Source organism: Siphateles boraxobius, unplaced genomic scaffold (genome assembly GCF_051911475.1).
Source record: "Siphateles boraxobius isolate OS27281-9 unplaced genomic scaffold, OSU_SipBor_1 52, whole genome shotgun sequence".
In the NCBI taxonomy this organism is placed as follows: Eukaryota; Metazoa; Chordata; class Actinopteri; order Cypriniformes; family Leuciscidae; genus Siphateles; species Siphateles boraxobius.
Genome location: NW_027509164.1, coordinates 348,542 through 372,353, shown reverse-complemented (window position 1 = coordinate 372,353; position 23,812 = coordinate 348,542). Strand labels below are relative to the sequence as shown.

The following is a 23,812-nucleotide window of genomic DNA, read 5'->3' as shown; positions in this document are numbered from 1 at the left end:
ACAGCGCCACCAAGTGGCCAGTCGCCACATCCCTTTTCACCTGAGCACAGGCTGAGCCCGTGCACAGGTGTACCGACTTGGGTGTAATTGTCTCATTCCGTTGGAGAGTTATGGCCATTTAAGTAAAGCCCGCCTCGCCCACTCCCAACGTTTTGGCGTCCCGTCGCCAACGTGAATCGAAATTCCGACTTTTTTCCCCATCGCTGTCGGCAATCAGACTCCAGGGAATCTTTCTGCACCGGTTTGGGTCAGATCGGGCGAAAGACCTAGGACTAGTGTGCAAAAGTAGCTTTTTCACAAAATCCCAAATACCCGAAAATCTCGCCAGCGCAACCATCGAATCCGAGGCCTGCGTCTTGTTCGGCCCGAGCCAAGGATTCCGGTGATGTAAGACACTTGGGTCTGCGACGGACGGTTCAGGAGTTACGAGGCATTTCGTACTTCTGATCGCTGCAGCGCCACCTTGGGGCCGAGCCTTGGTGATGTTGTAGACCGGGCGGGTACTACCATCCCTCAAGAGTTTCAAGTCTCTACGACGTACGCTTTGGTCTGCCCGCTCACTTTTAGGGCAGAATGTTTGTTGGTCCAAAATCCCAGGTTGCACTCCAAAGTGTCGTGTTGTGCGCTCTGCTGTGATCCATTTTCGGTGTCAACAGTCAAGCTGAGCTTGTATTGCTGTGAGCTGAGCTTGTTTGTTGGCGACCTTTAGACCTTCTCGCCACGGCCCAGGTGGGCGTGGCCTTTGACGGCTCCCCCGCCTCTGCGTCATTGTGTCATCGCTTCTCGGCCTTTTGGCTAAGATCAAGTGTCTGGTCCTAAGGTAGAGACAGCGATCGCCTCTTGTTGGACTTGGTCTCGTGTGTTGCTTGTCACACGGGACACACACCCTTCAGGAGGTACATTGACAAGCGGCTTTTAATTGACGACTCGTTCTACGAGGAATCTTCTGGTTTTAAGGTAAGCAGGTTTTAATTTATTTATTGTATATTTATTGTTGGGTTTTAGCCGCAGCAGGCTAGTGGTGCCTCCAACATGTCGGCTGCTCGTGCCGGCATGAGGAGGCACCACAGCGTGCGTTTTAAATTTAAACCAAAAGAGGATGGCACTCTCCGGGTCATGTCCAGGCTGGACTTTTCTAGGAAGTGCATCCAACAGTTACTCGGTTTTAAGGTTGTGGACATAAACTGCCTGTTGACTCTGCCCCTGAATCATGGCTTTGATGTAAGTTTTGCTTCTGCTTCCTTGCTAAGTACTTTTTGGACTCGATTTGAAATGTGTAAAGCCAATTTCTCCATGTTCACTGTGGAAAAACTGACTGATAATTCACTGAAAGTTGTGATTGTCAGGATGTTTAATGAAACAGTTAGTGGAGAAGATATTTCTGTATGGTTGGCAAGATATTGCTCTATTCGTGGACAACCAGTCACGGTTTTAGATGAAGACGGTATCTGGAGCTGTGCGTGGAGAGTGCCCATTAAACAATGGGCAGATCCCAACAGCTACCATGGCCTGAGTCAAATACCTTCTATGGTTGTGTTGGGAGAGAATAGAGGCTACATCCATTACCAAGGGATGCCCAAGCTATGCCGCAAGTGTGGCAAACTTGGACATCTCGCCGAGGCATGCCAAGAAGTAGTGTGTAGGAAGTGCAGAGAAATTGGGCACATTTTTGAAGAGTGCCAAAATGGCAGAAAGTGCAACCTCTGTGGAGAATCATCCCATCTCTACAGAGACTGCCCTAAAAGTTTTGCCAACAAGTTAAAAAGCAACAAAATGGCCGCCCCACCCAAAGAACAAACAATTGAGGAGGCGGGCCCCGAGGTTTCGGCGGGAAATTCAAACCCCCAGCCAGCCTCAGGGATTGGACAGGAAGGAGGAAGTGGGGCGGCCACAGGGGCGGAGTCAATTCTGGCAGTTGGTGAGGGGGAGGAAGCCAATCCTCAAAATGAAATTGAAAAAGAAGACAGTATGGAGGATGAAGAGGAGGAAATGGCTTCCTCCCTAGTAACCGTGTCTGAGGTTAGTGTGTCCACGAGTGGGAGTGAAACAGATGTTTCGCTCCCCAATGCTCAAGTGCAGAAAAGAACTGCGAGATCTCCTCTGGTTCAAACAGAGGAGAAAAAGCTGCGGGTAGCGCATCGGCTAGATAGTTCCCCCATGGAAGATCTAGACCGTATGTGGCCCGCAGAATCTCCTAATGAAGTCTCTTTTCTGCATTTCAAGCTAAGAACATCATCGCCAAAGGATTCGCAAGAGGCCTTCTCTGCGAGCCCTGAGGCGTCAAGCACTTGCCCCCCTGATCCCAGCTCATCTGGGGAAAAGGGAAGGCAAGTGCAACAAGAAATAACATGATTTTAATTATACCTCTGTAGTCCCTTGGTTGCTTTTAAATGTCTCACACCCTTTTAACCATACTGCTCATGGCTCTCACTATCTCCACAATCAATGTGAGAAGTGTGAAGAGCAATATACGAGCACAGAGTGTGTTATCCTTTTTAAAATCTTTTAAGTCAGATGTGTTTTTATTGCAAGAATGTGGTCTGCCTTTTTTAACAAATTACAGGAAGTGGGAGGAGATTTGGACCCCAGGACTTTCCATCTGGAGTGGGTCCAATTTTAACAAAAATGACGGTGTTGCTATTTTAGTAAAAAATCCCCATGTTTTGGTGAAGGGCAGCACTGTGGTGAGGGATGGGCGGGCAATTTTAGCTAATCTGACTTTTTTAGGTAAGGATTTTAACATTTTAAATGTGTATGGTTTTACAGGTAAAAACAACAGGTATGAGCTTTTAGAAGACCTGCAGCCCCACATGCTCGGGAGGGCTCCCCTAGTGGTAGCAGGGGATTTTAATTGTGTTTTATCAAGACAGGATAGAAAGAGGGTAGGAGAGGATTTTAAGGTCGACAAGACATCGGTTTTATTACAAAATATAGTCAAAGATTTTAAGTTAGTTGACTGCTTTAAAACAATGCATCAAAGAGAGGAGGGCTTCACCTGGTTCAGTGGTGATGGCGCCAGAGCCTCTCGAATTGACTATGTTTTTACAAGGGACTGCCCGCCGACCGATGCTACATTGAGCCCCCTCTTCTTTTCTGATCACATGATGCTCTCCTGCACCCTTTCACTACCCACGGGTGTGACCGTAGGGGGAGGGCTGTGGAAGCTGAACTGCTCCCTATTAGAGGATGAGGAAGTGATTAGTGAATATAGGGAGCAGTTCAGCCAATGGCAGACCCTCCAAGACTTTTTCGACTCACGTGCACAGTGGTGGGAGATGGTGAAACAAAGGACAGGACGGTTTTTTAAACAAATTGGAAAAGAAAAAAAGAATAAAGAAAAAAGACGCATGATGGGGCTGCAAAAAAGACTGCAGAGATATTTTAACCTTTTAAACAGTGGATTGGATTTTACAGAAGAAATTAAAGAAGTAAAGAAAGAAATGTCAGATTTGTCCGAAACAAAGACTAAAGGTGTCATTTTAAGATGTAAGGAGAGAGAAATAGAAGAAGGGGAAAAGTGTACTAGATATTTTTTTAAAAAGACAATAACACGGGGAGGGTCAATTAATACTTTAAAAACTTTTACAGGTGGGGAGGTAAATACAACAGATCTGATTTTAGGGGAAATTGAAAGTTTTTACAATAATTTATACAGCACTAAAGAGGTACACAATGGCATCTTAGAGGAAGTTTTAGGGTTTTTAGACAAAAAGGTAAAGAGTCCAGATGTGCTTTTATCCCAAGATTTTACTCTTTTAGAAATGCACAAAGCGCTAAAAGGTTTTAAAAAGGGGAAGTCCCCAGGCTTGGATGGACTCCCCTTTGAGTTTTATCTGACTTTCTGGGACATTTTAGCACACGACTTATTGACAGTTTTTAAAGAACTTGAGACTCTTGACAGACTTCCAGACAGCTTTAGAGTAGGGATAGTTACATTACTATACAAAAAAGGGGACAAGACTGACCTGAGAAACTGGCGACCAATCACTCTTTTAAATTATGATTGTAAACTTTTTAGTAAGATTTTAGCTACACGTATGTCGACTGTTTTAGAGGACGTAATCCACCTGGATCAAGCATGCGCTGTGCCCGGCAGGAAGATCACGGACAGCCTGGTACTGATCAGAGACGCCATCTGTTTTGCGAGAGACAGAAACATTCGGCTAGTAGTCCTAAATTTAGATTTCGAAAAAGCCTTTGATCGCGTCTCGCACCAGTACCTGTTCCAGGTACTGGAAAAAATGGGGTTTCCTGGGAGGTTTATAGCCTGGGTGGGACTGCTGTACAACGATCTGTCTAGCAGAATTTTGGTTAACGGGCATTTATCCAAAGCTGTAAAACTCTACAGCGGCGTCCGTCAGGGGTGTCCTTTATCTCCCCTTCTGTATGTGGCTTGTATTGAGCCACTGGCACAAATCTTGAGAAGGGATAAATGGATTAAAGGACTAGACATCCCAGGGACTGGTGGACTGACGGCGACCTGTGTTTTATATATGGATGACGTGACCCTTTTAGCGACTGACCTTTTATCAGTACGAAGAGCAATGGACTTGACTGACTGGTACGGTCGGGCCTCGGGCGCCAAGCTCAATAGGAGTAAGTCCGAGGCCCAGCTCTTCGGGCCGTGGGGGAACGTGGACACAGTTGGACTAGATTTGGATTTTAAAGACAATGATTTGAAAATTTTAGGTGTAAAATTTGACAGAGAGGGTGGAGGACAAGGAAACTGGACTGACATGTTAGGGAAAGTCAGGCAAAGACTGGGCTTTTGGGGACTGAGACAATTGACGTTTGAAGGCAAGATTTTAATTTTTAAAGCTGTGATTTTACCACTGATTTTACTTGTCTGTTCTGTTTTTAGTCCCCCAAGACGATTCCTGGCCAACCTGGAGAGGGCGGTATTTTATTTCCTGTGGGGGTCCAAGTGGGAACGACTAAAGAGGGAGGTCGTCAAAAAGAAAAAAGAGAATGGCGGGAAAGGCCTCCCAGACCCCCACCTGTTTTTAGGCAGCCGCTTTGCCGCCCTCCACATCCAGTACGCACTGACCCCATCCAGAGAACACAAGACAGCAGCCATGACCCGATTCTGGATGGGGTCATACCTAAGAACTTTGAAAATTTTACCCATTGATCTTAAAAGTCCTGTGTCTTTTAATTTGTCAAAAGAGCATAGTTTTATTAAGAAATTTTTAAAGAAATATCTTTTAGAGACAAATGATGCCACCATTTTAACTAACCATAAGTCTCTTATCTCTCTTGTGCAGGATCGAGAATCGGTGAGCCCGGTTCCAGGCCTCACACTAGGTGAGGCCAAAGATGTTTGGAGGAACGCAGCCCACCCAGCTCTCCAGAACAGGCTTAAAGACTTGTCGTGGATGGTGGCTCATGAGATCCTCCCGGTCAGGGCGGTTATGCACTCCAGAGGCATGGCCAAAAACTCCACCTGCCCACGGTCCGGATGTGGTTCCCCGGAGACCGTTCGACATCTGCTCTGGGAGTGCGGCGAAGCGCGGGACCTGTGGGCCAAGACCGGCCCCCTGTTTTTCCCGTGCCTGCCAGCGGGTGGGGCCCAGGTGGACTACAAGCTCGCCATCCTGGGGGTGGGTCAGGGCTTGAAGGAGCTGACACAACCAAAATTTTCCTCGCTCTGGCTCACCCTAAACGTGATCAAGGATGCCATCTGGGTCACCAGAAATCTGCTGGTGGGGAAACGCGTGACGGTCCCCCTCCACGCGTGCGAGCAGAAAATAAGATCAACGCTGCAGGGTGGGCCGCACGTCGTTATTCGGATGGGGGGGCCGGGGTCACACGTAGAAGGTCCCGGCCGCCACCGACCCTGGCCGCCCGTAGATGCACCCTCACCACACCGGCTACGGGAACAGCGGGCCAGCGGGCCGGAGGAGAGGGGATCTCCGCTGGGCACCAGAAGCGGGGAGTCTGGGGCCTGTTCTGGAGACCTGGAGTGAATGGACAATCTTGATAGGGACTCACCCTCGATCCTGTACAAGAGATGTTTTATTTGGCATATTTTATTGTTTTATTGTTTTATATTTGCATTCCTATTTTATTTTAATCCATTTTACCTTTACTTTAAAACAACACACAACATACATGGACTTTTACACAACACATCAACATAACTGATTTTTAACTGTAACTTATGTCCTTTTTGTTGTTTTAAGATATGTGCAAAAATGTGATTTTATAAGGAAAAAATGGATATTGAAAGAATGGAATGAAACAATGTGACAATAAACTTTTTTCGAAAGAAAAATCTGTTCTTATCAGTTTAATATCTGATACGTGCCCTACCCGGGCACCATATATTAAATTGATTTTTGGAACTGGGAGATGGAAGAGGGGCTTGCTCCGTCCACTCCACGCATCGACCCGGTATTGCAGTACTTCTGGGAACGGTGCACCCCCAAAAACTGTGTTCAATGAAAGAGATGTTTTAGTCTTGTGTGGCAGCAGGTGTTAATGGAAGTAACGTATATTGCTGTGTATGGGTGCTTTAAAGGTGTTGTAGGTGATCATATGCTATACAGGTAATGGTGGTGTGAGAGGGAAAAAAAAACAACAACTCTGTTCTTATCTCGTTTAACATCTGATTCGTCCACTATCCGGTGACCGCGTATGAAATTGATTTTTGGCTCATGGATCCGGAGCATGAAAACAACATCATCCACAACAACAACAGCAAAAGAGCCCGACTCTGCAGGTTTTTGATGTCTCTCTCTTATCTCTTGGAGTTTTTACGAATGAGCTGATGAGTTGAATCAGGTGTGTGTTTGATTGTCCGACCGTTGGTGAGGATTGCGGAGAGGGACACGGTTCCTCTGACGGGAGGCCTGGGAATTCATACTTACCTGGCAGGGGAGACACCATGATCAGGAAGGTGGTTCACCCAGGGCGAGGCTCGGCCATTGCACTCCGGTTGTGCTGACCCCTGCGAATTCCCCAAATGTGGGAATCTCGACTGCATAATTTATGGTAGTGGGGGACTGCGTTCGCGCTCTCCCCTGGACACACTGGTTAAAAGAGCAGATTGTTCAAGTTCCTCTTCTTCTGGTAGTTAACGACCTAGGAAGTCCAGAGAATTGAACTGCAGTGGTTGATCGAGAGATGTAAAACTCTCAACCTAGGACCAGTCTGCAAAAGTAGGGCTGTTTTTTAGTTTATTTTTTTCATCATTCTTCAAATAATCTCCATTATTCAACCAGCGCTTTTATTGGCAGTAGTGGTCCTAGAAGCAAAGTTGTTCCGAATGAGGAGTTCTATCATGTGGTATGAATACCTTGTGCATGTGTGAAAAATCACCTGACATACAGTCGCCTATGGCCGTATTCATGTTGTTGTTTTTACTGTTTACAGCGCCACCAAGTGGCCAGTCGCCACATCCCTTTTCACCTGAGCACAGGCTGAGCCCGTGCACAGGTGTACCGACTTGGGTGTAATTGTCTCATTCCGTTGGAGAGTTATGGCCATTTAAGTAAAGCCCGCCTCGCCCACTCCCAACGTTTTGGCGTCCCGTCGCCAACGTGAATCGAAATTCCGACTTTTTTCCCCATCGCTGTCGGCAATCAGACTCCAGGGAATCTTTCTGCACCGGTTTGGGTCAGATCGGGCGAAAGACCTAGGACTAGTGTGCAAAAGTAGCTTTTTCACAAAATCCCAAATACCCGAAAATCTCGCCAGCGCAACCATCGAATCCGAGGCCTGCGTCTTGTTCGGCCCGAGCCAAGGATTCCGGTGATGTAAGACACTTGGGTCTGCGACGGACGGTTCAGGAGTTACGAGGCATTTCGTACTTCTGATCGCTGCAGCGCCACCTTGGGGCCGAGCCTTGGTGATGTTGTAGACCGGGCGGGTACTACCATCCCTCAAGAGTTTCAAGTCTCTACGACGTACGCTTTGGTCTGCCCGCTCACTTTTAGGGCAGAATGTTTGTTGGTCCAAAATCCCAGGTTGCACTCCAAAGTGTCGTGTTGTGCGCTCTGCTGTGATCCATTTTCGGTGTCAACAGTCAAGCTGAGCTTGTATTGCTGTGAGCTGAGCTTGTTTGCTGGCGACCTTTAGACCCTCTCGCCACGGCCCAGGTGGGCGTGGCCTTTGACGGCTCCCCCGCCTCTGCGTCATTGTGTCATCGCTTCTCGGCCTTTTGGCTAAGATCAAGTGTAGTATCTGTTCTTATCAGTTTAATATCTGATACGTGCCCTACCCGGGCACCATATATTAAATTGATTTTTGGAACTGGGAGATGGAAGAGGGGCTTGCTCCGTCCACTCCACGCATCGACCCGGTATTGCAGTACTTCTGGGAACGGTGCACCCCCAAAAACTGTGTTCAATGAAAGAGATGTTTTAGTCTTGTGTGGCAGCAGGTGTTAATGGAAGTAACGTATATTGCTGTGTATGGGTGCTTTAAAGGTGTTGTAGGTGATCATATGCTATACAGGTAATGGTGGTGTGAGAGGGAAAAAAAAACAACAACTCTGTTCTTATCTCGTTTAACATCTGATTCGTCCACTATCCGGTGACCGCGTATGAAATTGATTTTTGGCTCATGGATCCGGAGCATGAAAACAACATCATCCACAACAACAACAGCAAAAGAGCCCGACTCTGCAGGTTTTTGATGTCTCTCTCTTATCTCTTGGAGTTTTTACGAATGAGCTGATGAGTTGAATCAGGTGTGTGTTTGATTGTCCGACCGTTGGTGAGGATTGCGGAGAGGGACACGGTTCCTCTGACGGGAGGCCTGGGAATTCATACTTACCTGGCAGGGGAGACACCATGATCAGGAAGGTGGTTCACCCAGGGCGAGGCTCGGCCATTGCACTCCGGTTGTGCTGACCCCTGCGAATTCCCCAAATGTGGGAATCTCGACTGCATAATTTATGGTAGTGGGGGACTGCGTTCGCGCTCTCCCCTGGACACACTGGTTAAAAGAGCAGATTGTTCGAGTTCCTCTTCTTCTGGTAGTTAACGACCTAGGAAGTCCAGAGAATTGAACTGCAGTGGTTGATCGAGAGATGTAAAACTCTCAACCTAGGACCAGTCTGCAAAAGTAGGGCTGGTTTTTAGTTTTTTTTTTCATCATTCTTCAAATAATCTCCATTATTCAACCAGCGCTTTTATTGGCAGCAGTGGTCCTAGAAGCAAAGTTGTTCCGAATGAGGAGTTCTATCATGTGGTATGAATACCTTGTGCATGTGTGAAAAATCACCTGACATACAGTCGCCTATGGCCGTATTCATGTTGTTGTTTTTACTGTTTACAGCGCCACCAAGTGGCCAGTCGCCACATCCCTTTTCACCTGAGCACAGGCTGAGCCCGTGCACAGGTGTACCGACTTGGGTGTAATTGTCTCATTCCGTTGGAGAGTTATGGCCATTTAAGTAAAGCCCGCCTCGCCCACTCCCAACGTTTTGGCGTCCCGTCGCCAACGTGAATCGAAATTCCGACTTTTTTCCCCATCGCTGTCGGCAATCAGACTCCAGGGAATCTTTCTGCACCGGTTTGGGTCAGATCGGGCGAAAGACCTAGGACTAGTGTGCAAAAGTAGCTTTTTCACAAAATCCCAAATACCCGAAAATCTCGCCAGCGCAACCATCGAATCCGAGGCCTGCGTCTTGTTCGGCCCGAGCCAAGGATTCCGGTGATGTAAGACACTTGGGTCTGCGACGGACGGTTCAGGAGTTACGAGGCATTTCGTACTTCTGATCGCTGCAGCGCCACCTTGGGGCCGAGCCTTGGTGATGTTGTAGACCGGGCGGGTACTACCATCCCTCAAGAGTTTCAAGTCTCTACGACGTACGCTTTGGTCTGCCCGCTCACTTTTAGGGCAGAATGTTTGTTGGTCCAAAATCCCAGGTTGCACTCCAAAGTGTCGTGTTGTGCGCTCTGCTGTGATCCATTTTCGGTGTCAACAGTCAAGCTGAGCTTGTATTGCTGTGAGCTGAGCTTGTTTGTTGGCGACCTTTAGACCCTCTCGCCACGGCCCAGGTGGGCGTGGCCTTTGACGGCTCCCCCGCCTCTGCGTCATTGTGTCATCGCTTCTCGGCCTTTTGGCTAAGATCAAGTGTCTGGTCCTAGGGTAGAGACAGCGATCGCCTCTTGGAGGTTTTTCCGGCTTGGGTCCTTCAGTGACTTGAGCCCCAAACTTTTGAGAGGTACATTGATCCAGCTGCTTTTATTCCGGTTCTGTTTTAAGGTAAGACCTTTTTATCTATTTATTTATTTATTTATTGTTTTTTAAAGTTTTAGGCTGTTGGTGTCTCCACCATGTCGGCTGCCCGTGCCGGCATGAGGAGGCACCACAGCGTGCGTTTTTTATTCAAAGAAGTTGAGGGGAAGCTCCTGGGGATGTCACGTCTTGACTTCTCCAGGAAGCTGATCCAAAAAACTCTAAATTTTAAACCTGATGATCTGAATTGCATCGTGACTCTGCCCCTGAACAAAGGATTTGATGTTAGTTTTAGAGCGGTTTCCCACCTGAATGATTTCTGGCACAGATTTGAAGTAGCTAAATCCCAGCTGTCCATGTTTACTGTTGAAAAGCTCTCTGACAACACACTTAAAACTGTGATTGTTAGAATGTTTAATGAGACAGTGACTGGGGAGGACATTTGTGTCTGGCTGGGCAGATTTTGCACAGTTCGAAGCCAGCCAGTCAAGGTTTTAGATGAGGATGGTATTTGGACATGCTCCTGGCGAATTCCCATTAAACAATGGGAAGACGCTGGGGGCTACCAGGGCCTGAAGCATCTGCCTTCTATGATTGTGTTGGGTGAGAACAGAGGCTACATTCACTACCAGGGTATGCCCAAATTATGTAGAAAATGTGGAAAGTTTGGGCACTTAGCTGAAGCATGCCAGGAAATGATATGTGGGAAATGCAGAGAAATTGGTCATACTTTTGAAGAGTGTACCAATGGCAGGCGGTGCAACCTCTGTGGGGAGTCATCCCATCTCTACAGAGATTGCCCTAAAAGTTTTGCCAACAAACTGAAAGGCAACAAAATGGCCGCCCCACATGTGGAACAAACAAAAGAGCAAAGGAAGGAGGAGGCGGTCCCTGAGGTTTTGGCGGGAAATTCTATTTCCCAGCCAGCCTCAGGGAGTGGGCAGGAGGAAGGAAGTGGGGCGGCCACAGGGGCGGAGTCAAGTTTTAACAGCGAACAGAGTGAGGAAGCCGTTCCCCAACAAGAGAGAAGTGAAAACAAAATGGAGGAGGAGGAGGAGGATGCAACGGCTTCCTCACTCTACACCGTATCGGAGGTTAGTGTGGTGGATAGTGGGGGTGAATCCGAGGGTTCACTCCCCAATGCTCAGGTGCAAAAAAGGTCTGCGAGATCTCCTCTGCATCAAACAGAGGAGAAAAGGCTGCGGGCATCGCATCGGCTAGATAGTTCCTCTTCGTTAGATCTAGACCGTATGTGGCCTGCAGAATCTCCCAATGAAGTCTCCTTTTTGCACGTTAAGCTTAGAACATCGTCACCGAAGGAGCCACAAGAGGTTCTCTCTGTGGACTCTGAGGCGGCGAGCATTTGCCCTCCTGATCCCAGTTTTTCTGGGGAAAAGGAGAAGCAAGTGCTACATGACATAACATGATTTTAATGTAACTTTCTGCAGTCTTTTGGTTTTATCCTTCTATTAATGCTTGTATTTTTAACTATACTGCTCATGGCCCTCACTATCTCTACAATCAATGTGAGAAGTGTGAGGTCTACTTTGCGAGCACAGAGTGTGTTATCCTTTTTAAAAACTTTTAAGTCAGATGTGTTTTTATTGCAAGAATGTGGTTTGCCCTTTTTAACAAATTACAGGAAGTGGGAGGAGATTTGGACCCCAGGATTTTCCATTTGGAGTGGGTCCAATTTTAACAAAAATGACGGTGTTGCTATTTTAATAAAAAATCCCCATGTTTTGGTGAAGGGCAGCACTGTGGTGAGGGACGGGCGGGCAATTTTAGCAAATCTGACTTTTTTAGGTAAGGATCTTAACATTTTAAATATGTATGGTTTTACTGAAAAAAATAACAGGTATGAGCTTTTAGAAGACTTGCAACCCCACATGCTAGGCAGGGCTCCCCTAGTGGTAGCAGGGGATTTTAATTGTGTATTATCAAAAAAGGACAGAAGGAGGGTAGGAGAGGATTTTAAGGTCGACAAGACATCGGTTTTATTACAAAATATAGTCAAAGATTTTAAGTTAGTTGACTGTTTTAAAACAATGCATCAAAGAGAGGAAGGCTTCACCTGGTTCAGTGGTGACGGTGCCAGAGCCTCTCGAATTGACTATATTTTTACCAGGGACCTCCCGCCGACCGATGCTACATTGACCCCCCTCTTTTTTTCCGACCACATGATGCTGTCTTGCACTCTTTCACTCCCCACGGGTGTGACTGCAGGGGGAGGGCTGTGGAAGCTGAACTGTTCCCTATTAGAGGACGAGGAAGTGGTTAGTGAGTATAGGGTGCAGTTCAGCCAATGGCAGACCCTCCAGGACTTTTACGACTCACGTGCACAGTGGTGGGAGATGGTGAAACAAAGGACAGGACGGTTTTTTAAACAAATTGGAAAAGAAAAAAAGAATAAAGAAAAAAGACGCATGATGGGGTTGCAAAAAAGACTGCAGAGATATTTTAACCTTTTAAACAATGGATTGGATTTTACAAATGAAATAAAAGAAGTAAAGAAAGAAATGTCAGATCTGTCTGAAACAAAGAGCAAAGGTGTCATTTTAAGATGTAGAGAAAGGGAGTTAGAGGAAGGAGAGAAGTGTACCAGGTATTTTTTTAAAAAGACAATAGCTCGGGGAGGGTCGATCAATATTTTAAAAACTTTTAGAGGGGGGGAAGTAAATACAACTGACCTGATTTTAGGGGAAATTGAAAGTTTTTACAGTAATTTATACGGCACTAAAGAGGTACACAATGGCATCTTAGAGGAAGTTTTAGGGTTTTTAGATGAAAAAGTTAAGAGTCCAGATGTGCTTTTATCCCAGGATTTTAATCTTTTAGAATTGGAAAAAGCTTTAAAGGGTTTTAAGAAGGGGAAGTCCCCGGGCATGGACGGACTCCCCTTTGAGTTTTATCTGACTTTCTGGGACATTTTAGCACATGACTTACTTACAGTTTTTAAAGAATTTGAGACTCTTGACAGACTTCCAGACAGCTTTAGAGTAGGGATAGTTACATTACTGTACAAAAAAGGAGACAAGACTGACTTGAGAAACTGGCGACCAATCACTCTTTTAAATTATGATTGTAAACTTTTTAGTAAGATTTTAGCTACACGCATGTCGACTGTTTTAGAGGACGTAATCCACCTGGATCAAGCTTGCGCTGTGCCCGGCAGGAAGATCACGGACAGCCTGGTACTGATCAGAGACGCCATCTGTTATGCGAGAGACAGAAACATTAGGCTTGTAGTCCTAAATTTAGACTTTGAAAAAGCTTTTGATCGGGTCTCGCACCAGTACCTCCTTCAGGTACTGCAAAAAATGGGCTTTCCAGAGAGGTTTATAGCTTGGGTGGGACTGCTGTATGAGGGCTTAAGCAGCAAATTTCTTGCAAATGGGCATCTTTCCAAAGCTGTAAATATCCACAGCGGTGTCCGTCAGGGGTGTCCTTTATCTCCCCTTCTGTATGTGGCTTGTATTGAGCCACTGGCACAGATCTTGAGAAGGGATAAATGGATTAAAGGACTAGATATCCCAGGAACTGGTGGACTGACGGCGACCTGCGTTTTATATATGGATGACGTGACCCTTTTAGCGACTGACTTTTTATCAGTACGAAGAGCAATGGACTTGACTGACTGGTACGGTCGGGCCTCGGGCGCCAAGCTTAACAGGAGTAAGTCCGAGGCCCTGCTCTTCGGGCCGTGGGGCGACGTGGACACAGGAGGACTAGATTTGGATTTTAAAGAAAAGGATTTGAAAATTTTAGGAGTAAAATTTGACAGGGAGGGTGGAGGACCAGGAAACTGGACTGACATGTTAGGGAAAGTCAGACAAAGACTGGGCTTTTGGGGACTAAGACAACTGACGTTAGAAGGCAAGATTTTAATTTTTAAAGCAGTGATTTTACCACTAATTTTACTTGTCTGTTCTGTTTTTAGTCCCCCAAGACGATTCCTGGCTAAGTTGGAGAGGGCGGTATTTTATTTCCTGTGGGGGTCCAAGTGGGAACGAATCAAGAGGGAGGTCGTTAAAAAGAAAAAAGAGAATGGCGGGAAAGGCCTCCCAGACCCCCACCTGTTTTTAGGCAGCCGCTTTGCCGCCCTCCATATCCAGTATGCACTGACCCCATCCAGAGAACACAAGACAGCAGCCATGACCCGATTCTGGATGGGGTCATACCTAAGAAGTTTGAAAATTTTACCCATTGATCTTAAAAGTCCAGTGTCTTTTAATTTGTCAAAAGAGCATAGTTTTATTAAGAAATTTTTAAAGAAATATCTTTTAGAAACAAATGATGCCACTGTTTTAACTAATCACAAGTCTCTCGTCTCTCTTGTGCAGGATCGAGAATCGGTGAGTCCAGTTCCAGGCCTCACACTAGGTGAGGCCAAAGACGTTTGGAGGAACGCAGCCCACCCAGCTCTCCAGAACAGGCTTAAGGACCTGTCGTGGATGGTGGCTCATGAGATCCTCCCGGTCAGGGCGGTCATGCACTCCAGAGGCATGGCCAAAAACTCCACCTGCCCACGGTCCGGATGTGGTTCCCCGGAGACCGTTCAACATCTGCTCTGGGAGTGCGGCGCTGCGCGGGACCTGTGGGCCAAGACAGGCCCCCTGTTTTTCCCGTGCCTGCCAGCGGGTGGGGCCCAGGTGGACTATAAGCTCGCCATCCTGGGGGTGGGTCAGGGCTTGAAGGAGTTGACACCACCAACGTTTGCCTCGCTCTGGCTCACCCTCAACCACATCAAGGATGCCATCTGGGTCACCAGAAACCTGCTGGTGGGGAAACGCGTGACGGTCCCCCTCCACGCGTGCGAGCAGAGGATAACATCAACGCTGCAGGGTGGGCCGCACGTCGTTATTCGGATGGGGGGGCCGAGGTCACACGGAGAAGGTCCCGGCCGCCACCGTACCTGGCCGCCCGTAGATGCACCCTCACCACTCTGGCTACGGGAACAGCGGGCCAGCGGGCCGGAGGAGAGGGGATCTCCGCTGGGCACTGGAAGCGAGGAGTCTGGGGCCTGTTCTGGAGACCTGGAGTGAATGGACATTCTTGATAGGGACTCACCCTCGATCCTGTACAAGAGATGTTTTATTTGGCATATTTTATTGTTTTATTGTTTTATATTTGCATTCCTATTTTATTTTAATCCATTTTACCTTTACTTTAAAACAACACACAACATACATGGACTTTTACACAACACATCAACATAACTGATTTTTAACTGTAACTTATGTCCTTTTTGTTGTTTTAAGATATGTGCAAAAATGTGATTTTATAAGGAAAAAATGGATATTGAAAGAATGGAATGAAACAATGTGACAATAAACTTTTTTCGAAAGAAAAAAAAATCTGTTCTTATCAGTTTAATATCTGATACGTGCCCTACCCGGGCACCATATATTAAATTGATTTTTGGAACTGGGAGATGGAAGAGGGGCTTGCTCCGTCCACTCCACGCATCGACCCGGTATTGCAGTACTTCTGGGAACGGTGCACCCCCAAAAACTGTGTTCAATGAAAGAGATGTTTTAGTCTTGTGTGGCAGCAGGTGTTAATGGAAGTAACGTATATTGCTGTGTATGGGTGCTTTAAAGGTGTTGTAGGTGATCATATGCTATACAGGTAATGGTGGTGTGAGAGGGAAAAAAAAACAACAACTCTGTTCTTATCTCGTTTAACATCTGATTCGTCCACTATCCGGTGACCGCGTATGAAATTGATTTTTGGCTCATGGATCCGGAGCATGAAAACAACATCATCCACAACAACAACAGCAAAAGAGCCCGACTCTGCAGGTTTTTGATGTCTCTCTCTTATCTCTTGGAGTTTTTACGAATGAGCTGATGAGTTGAATCAGGTGTGTGTTTGATTGTCCGACCGTTGGTGAGGATTGCGGAGAGGGACACGGTTCCTCTGACGGGAGGCCTGGGAATTCATACTTACCTGGCAGGGGAGACACCATGATCAGGAAGGTGGTTCACCCAGGGCGAGGCTCGGCCATTGCACTCCGGTTGTGCTGACCCCTGCGAATTCCCCAAATGTGGGAATCTCGACTGCATAATTTATGGTAGTGGGGGACTGCGTTCGCGCTCTCCCCTGGACACACTGGTTAAAAGAGCAGATTGTTCGAGTTCCTCTTCTTCTGGTAGTTAACGACCTAGGAAGTCCAGAGAATTGAACTGCAGTGGTTGATCGAGAGATGTAAAACTCTCAACCTAGGACCAGTCTGCAAAAGTAGGGCTGGTTTTTAGTTTTTTTTTTCATCATTCTTCAAATAATCTCCATTATTCAACCAGCGCTTTTATTGGCAGCAGTGGTCCTAGAAGCAAAGTTGTTCCGAATGAGGAGTTCTATCATGTGGTATGAATACCTTGTGCATGTGTGAAAAATCACCTGACATACAGTCGCCTATGGCCGTATTCATGTTGTTGTTTTTACTGTTTACAGCGCCACCAAGTGGCCAGTCGCCACATCCCTTTTCACCTGAGCACAGGCTGAGCCCGTGCACAGGTGTACCGACTTGGGTGTAATTGTCTCATTCCGTTGGAGAGTTATGGCCATTTAAGTAAAGCCCGCCTCGCCCACTCCCAACGTTTTGGCGTCCCGTCGCCAACGTGAATCGAAATTCCGACTTTTTTCCCCATCGCTGTCGGCAATCAGACTCCAGGGAATCTTTCTGCACCGGTTTGGGTCAGATCGGGCGAAAGACCTAGGACTAGTGTGCAAAAGTAGCTTTTTCACAAAATCCCAAATACCCGAAAATCTCGCCAGCGCAACCATCGAATCCGAGGCCTGCGTCTTGTTCGGCCCGAGCCAAGGATTCCGGTGATGTAAGACACTTGGGTCTGCGACGGACGGTTCAGGAGTTACGAGGCATTTCGTACTTCTGATCGCTGCAGCGCCACCTTGGGGCCGATTGGGCCGAGCCTTGGTGATGTTGTAGACCGGGCGGGTACTACCATCCCTCAAGAGTTTCAAGTCTCTACGACGTACGCTTTGGTCTGCCCGCTCACTTTTAGGGCAGAATGTTTGTTGGTCCAAAATCCCAGGTTGCACTCCAAAGTGTCGTGTTGTGCGCTCTGCTGTGATCCATTTTCGGTGTCAACAGTCAAGCTGAGCTTGTATTGCTGTGAGCTGAGCTTGTTTGTTGGCGACCTTTAGACCCTCTCGCCACGGCCCAGGTGGGCGTGGCCTTTGACGGCTCCCCCGCCTCTGCGTCATTGTGTCATCGCTTCTCGGCCTTTTGGTTAAGATCAAGTGGTTGTCTTTTTGATCTTTGGAGAAGGAATGATGGCAGGTGCAGCTGCGCCTTCAGTCCCAAGGGCGGGACTGAGAAATACGTTGCGTTTCCAAATGAAGGAGCCTGTGATGGAGATGATGGAAAGAGAAGTGTTTGCACGGGTTATACTTTTGGACAAGATGAAGTTGAAAGTGGAGGACGTGTACTGCTTGCAGACCAACAGAATGGAAAAATGCTTTGATGTAACGCTGAGTACTGTGGAAATGTACAAAGATGTGATGGATAAAGTTGGAAAGATTGGCAAAGAAGGTATCATGGGGAAATTCAATGTGGTAAGCCTTGACAGACCCAATTTCAGAGTCATCACTTTGCACATGTTCAATCCATACGTTACTGATGAAGCATTGATGACGTTCCTTGCTAATTATGCTGAAGTCCTCACACCTGCAAGATATTTAAAAGATGGTGTTGGTTTATGGACTGGGAAAAGACAATTCCAAGTTCTTCTAAAAACTGACGAGAGTGGTTTTGAGGGGTTGATGCACCCTCCTGCATATTTCAACATTGGGGCTGATAAAGGTTTTCTGTTCTACTCTCGGCAGCCCCCTTTTTGTAGGAGGTGTAGACGGTACGGGCACGTTGATGGCAGGTGTGGTGAAGAAAGATGTCGGCGGTGTTTCAAGCTAGGTCACACGGCAAAAGATTGCAGCGTTCCTAAGACTTGCCACAGCTGCGGCTCATTAGACCACTTGATGAAGGATTGTAAGGTGGGTCGGAGGCAGCATGGCAGAGGATGGGGTGTGGGAGAAACAGAGAGACAGATGGAGGAGGTTGGCCAACAAGATGTCATGGTGCAACATGTAAAGGAGAAGATGGCGGTTGTGGAGGGAAAGGAGGGGGCCAAAGCGGCGGTGGAAGGTAATGCGACTGAGGAAGTGGAAGATGTGATGGTTGCTTTCTTGGAGGCATTGAACGGGGAACATTTCAGAGTCGCAGAGCAGCGCCCAAATGACGTGGAAAGCGTGATGGAGGTGGAGGGACAAGGCCTCCTAGAGGGATCGAGAGGAGAAGAAAGTCAGCTGGTTAGGAAGGCAGAAAAGATAAAGGAGAGACCAGGCAAGAGGGCGAGAGCTGAAGAGATGCTAAAGTTAAGCTTTTCGGAGGAATCCTCGTCCACAGACAGTCAAGAGGGGCTTGAGATGGACAATGCTAGGCCCTTATTTCTGCTGACAGAGGGGAAAGTTAGCAGCGAAGATGAGGATCAGATGGATGATTCAGTGGGTCTTAGCGAGGTTCCTATTCGCTGGTCGGATTTGGTTGTCAGTGACACTGGGTCCACAAGTTTGGAGGGACAAGAGACAAAGGGTACTCCACTGGCAGAATAAATGTTCTGCAGTGATGAATTGACTGTGGGGTCCATAAATGTTAGAGGTATTAGGGACTCGGTGAAGCGTAAAGCTGTTTTTTCTTTTTTAGGAAATTATAGGTGTAATGTGTTTTTTTTACAAGAAGTTCATTTAAAGAGTCTAGAGGATTCTAGGAAATTTACAAAAGAGTGGGGGAGAGGTGGAGCAGTATGGAGTGTGGGGGGGGTTTATTCTTCAGGGGTCGGGATTTTGTTTTGGGATAAAGAGATTGAAGTCATAAATCATTTCATTGTTTCTCCGGGGAGGGTGATTGGGGCTGATGTAAAGTGGAGGGGGGGAGAATATAGATTGCTTTCAGTTTACGCTCCTCAAACTGTTGATGAGAGAAAGGAAATGTTTGAAATGTTGTTAACAGTTTGTGCCACCAATAAGCAAATTATAATGGGAGGGGATTTTAATTTGCAATTGAAAGATATAGAGGACAGCAGTCTGACGGTGTTGGAAGGGGTTCTGCAAGGGCATGGGTTGGTAGATGGGGGCCAAGGGGTTAATCCAAAGGTTTGTGTAACAACGTGGAGGAACTCTAGAGGGGTGGAGAAAAGGTTAGATTATGTTTTTTTTTCTAAGACTTTTGTTTTGGAAAGGGGTGGAGTAAGGCCTGTGTTTTTTTCTGATCATGAAATGGTTTGGTTTGTAGTTAAAGGGAATAATTTAATGTTTGGTAAGGGGTACTGGAGGATGAATATTGAGGTATTGAAGGAGAAACAATTTTGTGATGAGTATGTATTCTTTTTTAGGGGGTTGGAGGGGTTAAAGGTCCTGTATAGCGATGTCGGGGGATGGTGGGAAATGGTTAAGAGTCGCTCAAAGGAATGGATTGTTAAATACTGTAAAAGAAGGATGAGGAAGATTTGGAGACAGGCAGGAACTTTGCAAAGAGATTTAGAGTTGAAGTTTGAAGAGTACAATGTTGGGGGTACTTTTGACTGGGACATGGTTCATTCCCTGAAGAGACAGATAAGGTTGATTTATGAAGACCAAGCTAAAAGGTTTTTGTTTAAAAGAAGACAGGAGACTCGAGAGAACGGGGAAAGTTGTAATGCAGCCCTTTTTAGATCTGTGAGGGATCGTAAAGAGAAGCAAGCAATTGTTGAGTTAAAAGATAAGGAGGGAGTGATTTTGACGAAAATAGAGAAAATAAGTGGATATGTAGAAGAGCATTTCAAACAGTTTTTTAGTGAGAGAAATATAGTTGTGGAGAAAAGTGAAATGTTTGTTAAATTTCTGGCAAATACAGTTCCGGAGGATGTAAAGGAAGAGTTGAGCTCCCCTATAACAATCGAAGAGGTCGAGGGAGTATTGAAGCGGATGGGTAAAGGTAAAGTACCAGGGGTTGATGGCTTACCGGTTGAATTTTATGTCAGATTTTTCAATATATTAGGCCCTTATTTGGTGGAGATGGTTAGAGAGGTGTTGGAGAACAAAAAAATAAAAGGCTCAATGTCAATCGGGGTTATGACCCTTCTTTATAAAAAAGGTGAAAGGGCAGATATTGCTAATTATAGGCCGCTTACAATGCTAACTGTGGACTACAAGATCATAGCAAAACTTTTGGCAGACAGACTGAAGAAAGCCCTACCTCATGTAGTGCATGTCGATCAAACATGTGGGGTAGTGGGTCGCAGTACTAAATGGAACTTGCAGCTTATTAGGGATGCCATTGCGTGGGCTGAAGATAGGGACCTTCCATTGATGGTGGTTAGTCTAGATCTAGCTAAAGCATTTGATAGGGTGAATAGATGGTTTATGTTCAAGGTTATGGAGAGGATGGGATTTGGGGAAGTCTTCATAGGATGGATTAGAACGCTGTATAAAGAAGCTAGTTGTTTGGTCCAGGTGAATGGGAGGTTAGGCCAGGGTTTTGAGATAAGGGAGGGAGTGAGGCAAGGGTGTCCTCTCTCACCATTACTCTTTATTCTTTATATGGAGCCGGTGGCAGAGGCAATCAGAATAGATGGTAGGATAAAGGGCTTGACGATACCTGGCAGCAAGGGTACTGTAGTTAAGTTATCACAGTATGCGGATGACACTACGTTGCTGTTGGAGTCAGATAAGTGTCTTGAAAGAGCCTTGTACTTATTTGGGGAGTTTTCTTTAGCGTCTGGGGCTTGCTTAAACATTTCAAAGTCATCTGTCAAGTTCTTTGGAAGGTTTAAACAGAGACTAGATGGAATTGGTGGTCTGCAGGTGTGTGAGGGCCCTGTTAAAATTTTGGGCATACATTTTCAGAATGAAGGGTCAGCAACTCTGAACTGGATTGGCCGTATTGCATCAGTACAGATGAGGCTGGCTAGATGGAAGGGGCGGAGGTTAACATTGATGGGGAAGGTTTTGATATTGAAGATGGATGTGTTGCCCGTGTTTCAGTATTTAGCTTACATTTATCCTTTACCAGCATGTATGAGGAAGGTGGTAATGAGGTTACTATTTAATTTTGTTTGGGGTGGTAGGTATGAATACGTGAAGAGGTCTGAAATGTTCAACCCTGTTAGCAAAGGAGGACGGGATGTGCCTCATATACCTTTAAAACTTGACTGCTTGTTTGTGTCTTCCATTCTAGCACAGTTAGCTGAGCCATTGAAGCATCCATCATGGTTTTTTCTTAGGTTGTTTTTTTCCTATCAGGCGAGGCATGTAATGAGGTGGTCCAACGATGGTCCAAGAGCAGAGGTGCAGCCTTGGCACTACAAGCATGCCGCTAGGTGGATGAGTAAATATCCTGAGAGTAAGGAGGTGGAAGTTTGTTTGGAGCAGAGGAAGTTGTATGGGATGGTAAGAGAAAGGGTGTCCAGTGTAGTTCAGGTTGGGGTTCCGCAGTTGGTGTGGACGAATATTCAGCCAAAAAACCTTGAGAATAGTTTAAAAGATCTTAATTGGTTATGTTTTTTGAGGCGTCTACCAGTGAAAGAGATTATGTACAGGCATGGGTTAGCTAAGGATGGAAGTTGTCCTAGAGAGGGGTGTTCTGGAGAAGAGACTATCAGGCACGCATTTTGGGAGTGTGCCTTTGCTCAGAGAGTGTGGACAAAGGGAGAGAGGTTATTAAGAATGATTTCAGGTAGCTTTAAGGTTTCTAGTGAGAATATAATGGAGGGCATTAGGTGCAAGAGGGGTGAAGGGAAAGATATCTTTTTGCTTTGGTTAATAATGAGTTTGATAAAGAAAGGACTGTGGGAAGAAAGGAAATGTATAAGTAGGGGGAAGGGGAAAAATTCGGCAGAGGGAGTAATACAGGGTGTGGAGGCTGAATTAAGGGGAAGGATTAGGTGGGATTGTCAAAGGTGGGGCAAACATGCTGCTAGAGAAAGGTGGAAAAATTTGTTTGAATTGTAATGTGATGGATATATGTAGAATGTATGAGAAATAATATAAAAAAAAAAAAAAATAAAAAAAAAAATCGATCGCTTCTCTGCCTTTTGGCTAAGATCAAGTGTCTGGTCCTAAGGTAGAGACAGCGATCGCCTCTTGTTGGACTTGGTCTCGTGTGTTGCTTGTCACACGGGACACACACCCTTCAGGAGGTACATTGACAAGCGGCTTTTAATTGACGACTCGTTCTACGAGGAATCTTCTGGTTTTAAGGTAAGCAGGTTTTAATTTATTTATTGTATATTTATTGTTGGGTTTTAGCCGCAGCAGGCTAGTGGTGCCTCCAACATGTCGGCTGCTCGTGCCGGCATGAGGAGGCACCACAGCGTGCGTTTTAAATTTAAACCAAAAGAGGATGGCACTCTCCAGGTCATGTCCAGGCTGGACTTTTCTAGGAAGTGCATCCAACAGTTACTCGGTTTTAAGGTTGTGGACATAAACTGCCTGTTGACTCTGCCCCTGAATCATGGCTTTGATGTAAGTTTTGCTTCTGCTTCCTTGCTAAGTACTTTTTGGACTCGATTTGAAATGTGTAAAGCCAATTTCTCCATGTTCACTGTGGAAAAACTGACTGATAATTCACTGAAAGTTGTGATTGTCAGGATGTTTAATGAAACAGTTAGTGGAGAAGATATTTCTGTATGGTTGGCAAGATATTGCTCTATTCGTGGACAACCAGTCAAGGTTTTAGATGAAGACGGTATCTGGAGCTGTGCGTGGAGAGTGCCCATTAAACAATGGGCAGATCCCAACAGCTACCATGGCCTGAGTCAAATACCTTCTATGATTGTGTTGGGAGAGAATAGAGGCTACATCCATTACCAAGGGATGCCCAAGCTATGCCGCAAGTGTGGCAAACTTGGACATCTCGCCGAGGCATGCCAAGAAGTAGTGTGTAGGAAGTGCAGAGAAATTTGGCACATTTTTGAAGAGTGCCAAAATGGCAGAAAGTGCAACCTCTGTGGAGAATCATCCCATCTCTACAGAGACTGCCCTAAAAGTTTTGCCAACAAGTTAAAAAGCAACAAAATGGCCGCCCCACCCAAAGAACAAACAATTGAGGAGGCGGGCCCCGAGGTTTTGGCGGGAAATTCAAACCCCCAGCCAGCCTCAGGGATGGACAGGAAGGAGGAAGTGGGGCGGCCACAGGGGCGGAGTCAATTCTGGCAGTTGGTGAGGGGGAGGAAGCCAATCCTCAAAATGAAATTGAAAAAGAAGACAGTATGGAGGATGAAGAGGAGGAAATGGCTTCCTCCCTAGTAACCGTGTCTGAGGTTAGTGTGTCCACGAGTGGGAGTGAAACAGATGTTTCGCTCCCCAATGCTCAAGTGCAGAAAAGAACTGCGAGATCTCCTCTGGTTCAAACAGAGGAGAAAAAGCTGCGGGTAGCGCATCGGCTAGATAGTTCCCCCATGGAAGATCTAGACCGTATGTGGCCCGCAGAATCTCCTAATGAAGTCTCTTTTCTGCATTTCAAGCTAAGAACATCATCGCCAAAGGATTCGCAAGAGGCCTTCTCTGCGAGCCCTGAGGCGTCAAGCACTTGCCCCCCTGATCCCAGCTCATCTGGGGAAAAGGG

At 46.4% G+C, this 23,812-nt stretch overlaps 1 protein-coding gene, 4 non-coding genes and 2 pseudogenes across 5 annotated transcripts; all 7 read left to right on the top strand.

Annotated features, from left to right (window-relative positions):
- Nucleotides 1-2,420: 2,420 nt before the first annotated feature.
- Nucleotides 2,421-22,844, top strand: LOC143713527 (uncharacterized). Its single transcript, XM_077204859.1, has 5 exons — nucleotides 2,421-5,766; nucleotides 17,450-18,802; nucleotides 22,310-22,446; nucleotides 22,495-22,710; nucleotides 22,836-22,844. The coding sequence occupies exons 1-5, from the start codon at nucleotides 2,421-2,423 to the stop codon at nucleotides 22,842-22,844; spliced, it is 5,061 nt and encodes a 1,686-aa protein (XP_077060974.1).
- Nucleotides 6,252-6,427, top strand: LOC143713732 (U2 spliceosomal RNA; annotated as a pseudogene).
- On the top strand, nucleotides 6,862-7,025 carry LOC143713589 (U1 spliceosomal RNA). Its single transcript, XR_013195145.1, has one exon. It is a non-coding gene; the product is annotated as a U1 spliceosomal RNA (small nuclear RNA).
- On the top strand, nucleotides 8,146-8,336 carry LOC143713685 (U2 spliceosomal RNA). Its single transcript, XR_013195235.1, has one exon. It is a non-coding gene; the product is annotated as a U2 spliceosomal RNA (small nuclear RNA).
- Nucleotides 8,771-8,934, top strand: LOC143713588 (U1 spliceosomal RNA). Its single transcript, XR_013195144.1, has one exon. It is a non-coding gene; the product is annotated as a U1 spliceosomal RNA (small nuclear RNA).
- LOC143713741 (U2 spliceosomal RNA) lies at nucleotides 15,521-15,698 on the top strand (annotated as a pseudogene).
- Nucleotides 16,133-16,296, top strand: LOC143713587 (U1 spliceosomal RNA). The gene has a single exon (XR_013195143.1). It is a non-coding gene; the product is annotated as a U1 spliceosomal RNA (small nuclear RNA).
- Nucleotides 22,845-23,812: the final 968 nt, after the last annotated feature.